Below are 11,565 nucleotides of genomic sequence, written 5' to 3' on the forward strand. Positions count from 1 at the left end.
GGTGGGTGTTATTAACAACAGCAAGAAACAGTATAACAAAGGAAAGAATGATTGTGTATCCAGAAGTGAATTTTCAAACTAGCATGCAGAACCCTAGGAGAGATTAGGCTAGGGTCAAGTGCCCTAAGCCAAGGCTAAGAGTGCCCAGAGTTACTGGGCATATTACAGCATACCGAGTTACAGCATATGAATGAATGAATGAATGAATGAATGAATGAATGAATGAATGAATGAATGAAATGACCATGATTTTAAAGCTATAGTAAGGACAGGGACACATGGACCTCAGTTCTAGTGAGTAGGGTGCTGTGACGGAGAATTCTCCCTCTCACTTCCTGGGTGCCATCAGTTTAATCAGTGGGACCTGGGATATTCTCCTCTTCCAGTATTGACCAGCCCTGTCTCTGCTTAGTTTTCTCAGGATCAGCCAAGGTGATCTGTCAAAACATACTTAAGTAGAGGCGTAACTTAACATTTTTAGATGTAGAGAGTGCATCCCTGATTACAATAGAAAAAGAATATTTTAGGATTGTATCCAAGGATATCTATACACTGTGGTTGCTTCTGCAGCCCCTAGAACTGCATCAGAGAGATTGGTTATCTTCCATAGCAGACCTGATGTCATCTATAAAGAAAAATAAAACCAAGCAGTTCTTTGTATGAGTGAAAGTTAGCTGTTACAATTTTGTCTGTATTAATAATAAAAATAGTAGTGCCAGACTAGTTTTATTTTGTTTTTGCTATGCTGGTTAGATAAACAGAACCAGAATTTCAGAAATGTTTCTAGTAAGCCAATGGATCCTTTTGCAGAAATATGTATGAGGCTGCCTAAGCTAAGTGATTTTTTACTGTAATGCCTTATTTTATAACCTTGAAGGAGGCAACTACAGCTTCCTGGAATGACATTTTCTGTGCTTGTATTTATATGCTTGCTAAGCTCTACTCATACACTTTTAAAAAAATAAATAACGCTGCAATTCTTTTGCAAAACAGCAGATTTATGATATAGCTGGAATTCCTTGTCTCTAGATCATTTGCTGCAAGAAATGTTATAACCCCATCCCCTTCACTTTATATGTTTAGGGGGACTCGTTCCTCTTTGGATATAAGCGCCACAATTGTAGAATTATTTCTGATGAAAAGTTGCCTCTTCTTGGCTTTCAAACACCACAGACAAAGTCTTAAATAACTTGTTTATAATGTAGGCCTTTTTTTTGTTCTGTGTGAGTTTACTGATATTCTCCCTCTTATCCTCTAAAAGGCAAGCCCACTTCTGGAAAACATCTTGGAATGTGGCTTATTTTACAGAACTCTCACAGGCTAGAGGGAAGTGATTTATACATTCGGATGATCCCAAAACAATTCTGAGTTGGGGGGCAGACTTGGTACAATTTCCTGAAACCATCCTGGTTCAGAAGACTGCCTTTTTGACATGGCTCTTATTGCTTTTTATTTCTTATTTTGTGGAAATGGGAAGTGTTTGTTTTTTTAATAACCGGATCATATACTGCGGGAACTAGGAAGAACTGGAAAGCAGATGAATTAACATAAAATGATACAATAATATCATTTAATACATGCATAATATGAACACATATCAAGTTTTCAGTAACACAATACATTTCAAAATATTCTAGGGCTATTTAAATATAGTAGAACATAGATTATAAGAATGTTTCATTATATTTTTTCATTATAGTATTATATTTTTATTAAGCATTTTTAAGAAAAGAAAAGATGTCAAAGAAAAAAAATAAACACAAAATAGATAAACAGAAAAAACAACATATATTAGATTTAAAAATTCAGTATTTTAATGATTTGCTTTAAATAACTGGATGTACTATAATGTATTAGAAACTACAAACCATTGATAAAATCCAGATAATATATCAACAATAATCAATGCAATATAAATCATAAAATGAGATTACCAATTACAGTAGTTTTTATTGGGTTCTTTATCCACTCTGAGTTTGGTTAGTTTCTTGCAGAAAATACCAAGAACCCAACAGTTTAACCCTGAGCCTCAGATAATCGCTTCAACTAATATCAAGCATGGGCATCATATTCTTTAGAAAGTTCTGTGTCAGATTCACTTTTGAAATACAGAGTTATTTTGGTCATCAAGGCATACAACTAGAGCTTAATTAATTAGCTATTTTTCTGCAGAAAGAACCATGTTGACTTTCCAATTAAAAAGTGTAGAATAATTTTGCAGCCATTACCATATACTAAGTTAAATCAATATACTTAGGTGAGAATGTAAAGTTTAGTAACATGTAATTTCAAAAAAAAACAGTTGTTTGGAAAGGGAATTCAGCTTTAAATGTTTTATTCTATTATGCATCATTTTCTAAAATTAAACAATCTTTAATTTCCTGTGTCCTGAGTCCTAGTTCACCAACAAATGATAAAAAGTCCCAAATTTTATGTTATGAGGTTATCTGTACAGTATATTCCCGCATGGTACTGCAGTTTTTTTAGAGCTATATTCTTTATTTGAAGATATCAAAATCATTTGGGTGGTTGTGGCCCATTCCAGAAGAGAAAAATCTGCAAGGATTTTATCCTTGGCTAATTACTAATCACCTCTAGTAGTCTATACAATTTATACCTTTTTTTGACTGTGAAGAATCTCAGTGGGAAAAGTTAACCCATGCTCAAGCTGAGGCCTTGTTTTTGTCCAGGGGAACAAAAAGCAATAAATGTAGTCTGAAATCACTCAGATAAGCTCTGGGACCAAATGCGTAAGCAGTGACCGAAGACACAACAGGATTCTCACCCCTGAAGATGTGTTTCAAACTTTCAATGCTTCTATGCTATAGAGACCTTTATTCTTGAGAAATGTTGAGACTCTGTCTTTCCTTATCTACCTGGTATTTTCTGGTGCCTCCTCTTCTTTTCACAGGCGCCTTTATAAATTTCTGCAGCTGCTTGTGGGGGAGGAAGGTCAAGTCACACATTGGGCCATTAATGTTTTTCCCTTCTCTTGTGTTTGCCTCTCTAGCCTTCTTCAAGGCGATTGGGCTTGTCCTGTGCGAACTGTCATACTACAACCACCACTCTTTGGCGCAGGAATGCAGAAGGAGAGCCTGTGTGCAATGCTTGTGGCCTGTACATGAAGCTTCATGGGGTAAGCAGCAACTTCAGGAGCTCTTTCCATTTCATGTGCAGCTGATCCTCAAGGGAAAGGCTTGTTAAGGCCATATCCAACCCTGCTGGAGAAATCCCAGAGGAACAAGAATGCTTTTCTTGCTTGTTTGTTTTATGTGTTTGCAGTTGCATCTAGAGCTAAAAAATACAGGGGAATATCAACAGAGAAATGGCATCCCTCTCTGTCACATCCTCTCATATAATGTTTCAGCACCGCTACACTGAATACAAAGCAGAAGTAATTTTTCGTTGTTATTGCTGGGCCTCATATATTACAAATGATAAGAATAAAGGGAACTATTCTGCATTTTAAGGTATCCTTCAGTTAGAAACATTCTAATAATAAATAAGCTTCCTTATTAAATGCTACTGAATGAAAAATAGTAAAGGAGACTAGTTGAGAGGGACCACTTTTTAATTATATACAGACAAGAAAGCTTCAGGAGAGGAATGTCTGTTTTTATCCATGCACATATTGTTTATTTACACCAAGGAGCCCTGGTGGCACAGTGGTTAGAATGCAGTATTGCAGACAAACTCTGCCCACAGCCTGGAGTTCGATCCTAACGAGCTCAAGGTTGACTCAGCCTTCCATCCTTCCAAGGTCAGTAAAATGAGGACCTAGATTGTTGGGGGCAATATGCAAATAATACTCTATATTGTAAACTATCCAGAGAGTGCTGTTAAAGCTATTGGGTGATATATAAGTCTAGATGCTATTGCTATAAATCTACATCTAATGGGAAGGAAGGAAGGAAGGAAGGAAGGAAGGAAGGAAGGAAGGAAGGAAGGAAGGAAGGAAGGAAGGAAGGAAGGAAGGAAGGAAAATTCACAATGGAAAGGGCTAACTAGATGCTTAAAAGTTTTTTTAAAGGGTCTTCTTCAAAGCCTAAAAGTATGGTGAGCATCTTGCTAGTTTTCATGTGCAATTTCATGGGCTAATCTCTTCCTGAACCTGTGCTTTGAATGTTGCTTTTGTTCCCTTGGACAACAGGTGGAACTAGAATGTGCTTTCTGTAGTGTCATCCAGTGCTGAGGTTCTCTCCAGCATTGGAGGCAGAAGCAAACTGATTGTTCTCTGACTGATGTAGAAGGCCAAAGTGGTCTCTCTAGTGGCCCTGATTCTCTTCCTTGGCAGACAGGAGATTCAGTCTGGTGAAATACAGGACATTTTGCATGTTCAGAAAGTACTCCTGAAAGGAAGAAGAGTCAAAATGTTGAATGACGTACTAAATAATATATTTTATTTTTATACTTTAAAATAACCATAAAACAATTATCATTCGAAACATTGGGGAGAATAAACAATAGTGGATCCCAGACTTCAGATCATTCTGCTGAATGTAATGGTGCAATTTCGCTTCTGGCAGAATGGGTCTAATGGAGACTGATAAATCTCCTAAGAGGAAATAATTTCTGAAATTTGATGTTTTATGTTTCTGCATTCTCATTAGGTGCCCCGACCTCTTGCTATGAAAAAAGAGGGAATTCAAACCAGGAAACGAAAGCCAAAGAATATAGCTAAGACAAAATCGTGCTCTGGTAAATATACTCAAAGAGTTTGAACAGGGACATAATTTTCTATGGTGCAGTTGTTCTAACACAGGGTTGTTATTATTATCTTTGCAGGTAACAATAACAATAATGCTGTTCCTATGACTCCAACTTCCACATCTTCTACAAACTCAGATGACTGTATAAAAAATGCTTCCCCAAGCACACAAACAACAGCCTCAGGGGTAAGTGATAAAATAACATCCATACTTACAAGTGGATTTCCATTGCTCATGTTATCTCCACTTTTATCTTATCTACTATTATAACAGTAATCTAAATAAACTGTTCCGTTTGTTAGCTGATACTGGAGTGGGAATTTCTCAGGAAATTGCCTATAAATGCAAACATAGTGTAAATCTAAAGTACTTTACAAACATCTTTATTAAAGGTTTGCTTTCAAACACGTATCTTATTTATACTATATTGGATTATATATTATATTGTATTGTATATTATGTATTATATTGTGTTGTATAATATATATTACATTGTACTAAGTTGTCTAGTAGACATTGGCTCTGATCCCAGGTGGGAAGATTCATAGGCTAAAATATTGTCCATGTACACAGTCTACATCCTTTCTTTAAGCTTTTATCAAGAATCATTTAAAGTCAGCAACCAAATTAAGAAGGGAATTCTCAAAAAAAAAATTACAAAACAGTGTACAGTAATTGTAATCATATAACATCTCAGTCTCACTCATTCCTTCCAGAAATATACTTTTATTTCAACTAGACATTTTTTTTAGCATCTGATACCATTCAAAGTTGGAGACAATTGCTCTTCCAATGCATTGTTCTAATACTGCCACCCCATAACACCTTCTTTTAGCTTAGTAGTAATATTATCAAAATATCTTTTTAGAAGATATTTTTTGAGGCAAAAGAAGCCACTATAAAACAATTTAACAAGATCCTATGAAAGTTACTGCTTTGTATTAAAAACAAAGCATTATTTTGCAGAACAAGCAACAGAATTTTCTGCAATGAGATTGTCTATCCAACTCCACATTAAAAGTACAAATCTGAATTACTTTTGTACATTAATTTCTACGGAGAAACTTTAAGTTGAGGATTTACTATACTTAAAAGTATCATTGGAATATTGTATAAGAATTAAAGCTTTCATATTAAAGATTAAAATGCTTTATTTTTTTTAGATTCACCAAATGAAGAAAAATTAAAGTCAGGCTATTCAAATAGCTATATTTTAAGTCAAAATATAATACATGTCAGTATAATGAAAACTATTCTCTTAAGGTGACATTTAGTCTGTCCCAGATTTCTTTAATAACGAATAGGTGACAAATTTGTTTTACTTATTTAGTGACAATCTATCCATGACAACCCTCTCTTTTATTCCATGTACAGGAAAGTGATTATAGAATAAATTTAACAAATTTAACAAGAATCACATATTCCAACTTTACTCTCCCAAAAAACAAAAAAAAACCACACCATCTCCCACTAATAAACTGAATCAGCCCTTTTGGGATTAATTTAAACTTTTAGGACTATGTTATGGATGCTCTCACAAAATGACTGCCATGGAAAAACTTAACTTTTCACAAAATGGCTGCCGCACAAGGTTGTTATTGTGGGGAACATAGGAGAAGGAGGGAGTATTATGTTTAATTCCTTGAGTTACTTATAAAGTAATAAAATGGGATCAAAATCTAATAAATAAATAAAAATTAGCCATGGCTTTACTTAGGCCCTATATTTAATATATTTAACATATACTTATCACAAAACATTCATTTCTTACAAAGTAAATTATTCTCTTTCTCTTTCTCATTCCACAAGAACTAGAATCTTGTCTGTTTTTAAAATGAGAGTTTAGCACCTGATTATTCTGATACATCAATTACTATTCTCAGCAAGTTTGCTGGATTAGTTTAAATATATTAAATATATATTAAATATAGGGCTTAGGTAAAGCCATGGTAATTTTTATTTATTTATTTATTTGATTTTTATCCTATTTTTATTACTTTATAAGTAACTCAAGGAATCGACTTCCGGTGGCGACGCGACGCTGAAAGACAGCCGTTTTCGGGCTGCCCGCTCCGCAGCTGTGTTTTTCCATCGTAAACAGCGCCGATCAGCTGTTTAGATGGATTTGAAGCCCCCTCCTCGGGAGAAGAGGAGGGGGTGAGGCCCCAGGTAGGGGTTGAGCTCTCCGGGGCCGCCTGAGATGAGAGCTTGGGCGGCTGAAGGATGAGCCCCCCCGAAGCCTGGGTTGCTCCGAGCTGCGCAGCGCCTCTGCTCTGGGATTTTTGGAGCAGAGCCAGGCGTTAGCAACCACCCCTGCCAAAAGGAAATACTTTTGATTATCAAGATGCAGGCAGAGCGGTACAGGAGGTCAAGGTGAAGTGGACTCTTTATTTTTACTCTCTAGCTCAATGGATTTTATAGCTTTAAAGTGAAAGTGCGTAATAAGTGAAAGTGGGGGAAGATGGCGGCTAAAACTTCTAAAGCTCTTCGGAATGCGGGGTCTTCCCTGGTGCAAGAGACCTCATTGCAAGCTTTGCTTCCTCCTGCATCTCCCCCGGTATTGACGCTTAAGGATTTACAAGACGCTCTTGGAAAGCATGCACAATTGATGTCTGATATGATGGATGAAAAGTTGAAAAAGCTGGAGGAGAAAATGGAGGAGAAAATGGAGAAATTGGAGAAGACGATGGAAGAGAAGCTGAGAGCAATGAGGGTGGACATCTTGTCTATGGTTGAATCCGTAGCTGAATGTGTGCTACAGCTGGATATAAAAGTGGAGGATCTCAGTCAAAAGAACTCTATATTAGAAGCAAAGGTATTAGAAAATGAAAATATAAGGGATAAAATGGACGATGAATTGAGCCTTGTTCAGTATAATCAGATGCAGTATGCTATTAGAATTAGGGGTTTAAAGGAGAATGGTAAAGAAGATTTAAAGCAGCTGATTTCTGAGGCTCTGGAAGGGGTACTGGGCCAGTCAGCATCTGAAATTGAGGGAAATATGGACAAAGTTTTTCGTGTAAATTCATGGATTGCAAGACAGAGGAAGTTACCCAGAGATGTGGTGGTCTATTTTACAAAGAGAGTAATTAGAGATGAAGTCATTCAAGCTGCTTATGATACTAATTTGGTAGTGGCTGAGCAAGAAGTTTTGGTTTTAAAAGAGATTCCTCCGAAGATCCTAAGGAGAAGGAAAGATTTTGCATTTCTAGTACAGGAACTTAAGAAACGTGATATTAAGTTTAGATGGGAGATTCCAGTTGGATTGGTGGCGACGCATGAAGGTAAAAGACATCGTTTGGTTACTGTGGCTCAGGCACGTGATTTTTATAGTAATGTGTTAAAAGCAACCCCCCTATCATCTTTGGAAGCTGCAAAAGGATACGGTGTGGGAAAGCTTCAAGATGTTGCAGACAGAGGACAATGGTGTTGGAGGGGATCAAGTCACAGTCTCATCGGTTGCTGCAGGAGGCCAGAAGATGACGCGCGCCGCCCTAAGAAGAGCAAGACGAGAGCAAGAGCAAGACCAGCAGAAAGTTATGGAATCTTCAAAGTGTGCTTACAGTGAAGATGTGGGAGGAGAGCGGTCTAAAGAAGTTTTGGGGGTCATGACAGAGGTGCTCCAAAAGTTTTGGGGCGTTAAGATTGCTGATTAAATTTTTAGATTAGAATGTCAATGGAGTAAAACTATTATAGAGGAGAAAGAAAGTTTTTTTTTAATATTTCACACAATTTAAGATTGATGTTATTTGTTTGCTAGAAAAGTATATTAGGGTTATGGACTTAAAGTATGTGTTGAACTAAGAATGGGTATGTAAGCTCCTAATTAACAACAAGTTGTCTTAGAGATTGCCTAAATCTTTTTTTTACATATACTTTTTATATTTGAACTTTTATTTGAACTTAAGGATGATTTGGAACTGCGAGACATTTGGCGTGATACATGCAAGAACTATTTTTGATCATAGTTTAGTTTGGTCGGAGATTATTAAGATTAACAGAGATAGGAGCTTTTGGCGCGTAACTGAGAATTTGTTTGGAAATTAGAGAAAGGTGGGAGAATGCAAATAGCAGGTGAAAGTTTTTTTTCTTTTCTTTTTTTTTGAAATTAATATGAATAAGGACTGGGATTAAGAAAATTTATTTTGAGTAAAGCTCTTTTTCTGTTTTCCTCTTTTTTTCTACTTTATTTGTAATATTAATATTGTTTGTACTCATTTTATATGAGCTAGAGAGAGATAGAATTTATAGTTTATTGTTGATAACATAGGGGTGTTTATGTCTGTTTTTCGATTTTATGCCCTGTATTTAGCTCTGGGAAGTCGGGGGGGGGAGGAGGGAGTGGGGGAGAGGGATAGGGAGGGTTGGATAGGGGTGGGGGAGGGGGGGATTAAAGTCAAAATGTATTGTAAAACTTTTTAAATAAATAAAAAAAGTAACTCAAGGAATCAAATATAATACTCCTTTCTTCTCCTGTTTTCCCCACAATAACAACCTTGTGAGTTGGTTGGGCTGAGAGAGAATGACTGGCCAAAGTCACCCAGCCAGCTTTCATGTGTAAGGTGTAATTAGAACTCATGGTCTCCTGGTTTCTAGGCCAGCATGTTAAACATTACACCAAACTAAGTCTTTTTTTTCTCCCTTTGATTTTTCTTTTTTCCATTAATTTCAGTAGGATCAAAATGCAGTTAGATTTCTATGAATTCATTCCATTATTCTCAATATTCCTGACTTTTATTTTCTGCTACAATAATAACATAATTAGGTAAAGGTTCCCCCGCACGTGCGTGCTAGTTGTTTCCAACTCTAGGGGCTGGTGCTCATCTCCGTTTCAAAGCCAAAGAGCCAGCGCTTTTCCGAGGACGTCTCCGTGGTCACGTGGCCGGCATGATTAGACGCCAAAGGCACACGGAACACTGTTGCCTTCCCACCGTAGTGGTCCCTATTTTTCTACTTGCATTTTTACATGGTTTCGAACTGCTAGGTTGGCAGAAGCTGGGACGAGTAACAGGCACTCACTCTGCTATGCGGCACTCGGGATTCGACCCGCCAAACTGCCGATCTTCTGATCGACAAGCTCAGCGTCCTAACCCACTGAGCCACCATGTCCCTCAATTAAGATACCCTTAATTATATCACTCACATTTGTTAGATTAGAATTGCCTACAGGAAATCAGGGGGGAAGGTTACTGATTGCAACAAATGAAGAGGGAAAGTTACCTACCCCTTGACATATTACAGAAAAGAAATATTCCTTCCTTGGTGGCTATCTGTGCTTGCATTAAGTATATGTACTAATACAGTTTAAGCAATGAAAACTAGTCTGAGCTGTTAGAAATATTTACTCAAAGTATCAATGGTGAGGAGCATTTGATTAAGTTAGAGCTTGAGCATGCAGCCTTCAATCCAAAGTGCTTTGTCTGGAGTACACTGAGATGAGACACAAGTTGGCCAAAATCCTCTTCTACTTGGGAAAAGCTCTTTCTTCTGGTTGACCCCAAGGATTTGTTGTCAGAAAAATCCTCATCTCTGCCCAAAATGTGCTGGCAGAGAAAACAGAACTAAATTGAGACAGGGCAGGATGAGGGGGAAAAAAATCAAAAGACATATAAACCCCTTCCAGATTAGAGACCCACCCACATTATTGGCACAAATAGAGGTCAAACTAAGGGTAACCTTCATAAATTTCCAATGCTCTGACTTCAGGGCACTGACTTTTGTCATCCTTTCTTAAATTATGCCTACCCTGATAATACTGAAGACAAGATATAGTGCAACTGGACTTCCCAAGCTTTGGATCACTTGGCTTCTAAACATTTTGGCCCATGTGAAAAAAACGTTCTCCTAAGAATATAATGCAGAAATAGACTACTGCACTTCAAAACCTCACTCAACTTCAGAAACTTATCTAGATACAGTATTGTTGAAACTTAGTAACTTTGAGGCAAAAAATGCAAAATAATTTTAGGTGTCATCTCTAAAATTTGGTTAACTTAAATGACAAAGCAAACAGCTCCACACAACTCTTACAGTAAAATAAAGCTCTCAGTGTTGTTAACGAATATATTCCTGTCCGCTTGGCATCTTTGCCTTCTCCATCCTTGACACACACTGCCCCTCCCCCATATTAACCATGGAACCATCCACAAAAATGTGTGTGTGTGTGTTCATTTTGTATCCTGCTTTTATTATTTTTATAAGTAACTCAAGGTGGCAAATGTATCAAATACTCCTTCCTCCTCCTATTTTCATGCATTTAATTTAATTAGCGTTCATGCAATTAATGCGGGATGAAACTAGGGCTATGCTAAAAACTGAATTTGAATTTGAAGGGTAAACATGATTCAGAGCGCACATGAGCATGTTTAGGTTTCTTGTTGGAAAGACTCCGAAGCAACTCAGACAGCTGCCCTCTGTGATCCTGAGAGAAGAAACATCTGGTTTGAAGATGTTCTTGACAGTTCTTGACAGCTTGCACCCATCCAAAATTAAATTTTGCCATTTGGATCTGGATCTCTGCACAACCCTGTGAGAAATGTCTACAAATATATCAGCAAAACTCTCCTCTGACCAAATTCAGTTCTGGGCACCTTTCCCTTATTTTATACCTTGATACAAAGGCAGGATGTTCTCAAGAAATAGTATTACCCAAAACTCAAAAGTATTTGCTCATACGAGGTCATATGAAAATGAGCTGATGGTGTCATTCCAGACAGACACTTGATTGTGCCATAAGAAAAGCAAAAGAGATTTTGTTACAGAAAAGTTGTTTTGTTGCATATATAGTGCATAACTGTAAAGATATACACATTTCAAATCACACTTTGGTTTGTTTAGATTTAACGCTCTTTTAAAT

General features: G+C 37.0%; 1 protein-coding gene across 5 annotated transcripts in view; it reads left to right on the forward strand.

The window, feature by feature from the left end:
• The window catches only part of GATA6 (GATA binding protein 6), a 33,783-nt gene that overhangs the window by 18,356 nt on the left and 3,862 nt on the right, over positions 1-11,565 (forward strand). For all 5 annotated transcript variants that reach the window (XM_081322777.1, XM_081322780.1, XM_081322779.1 and 2 more), the window contains exons 4-6: positions 3,011-3,136; positions 4,611-4,698; positions 4,786-4,895. In XM_081322777.1, the coding sequence (XP_081178903.1) occupies positions 3,011-3,136; positions 4,611-4,698; positions 4,786-4,895 (324 nt within the window). The remainder of the gene's footprint in view (positions 1-3,010; positions 3,137-4,610; positions 4,699-4,785; positions 4,896-11,565) is intronic.

This window comes from Vipera berus (genome assembly GCF_964194415.1).
Source record: "Vipera berus genome assembly, chromosome: 3".
In the NCBI taxonomy this organism is placed as follows: Eukaryota; Metazoa; Chordata; class Lepidosauria; order Squamata; family Viperidae; genus Vipera; species Vipera berus.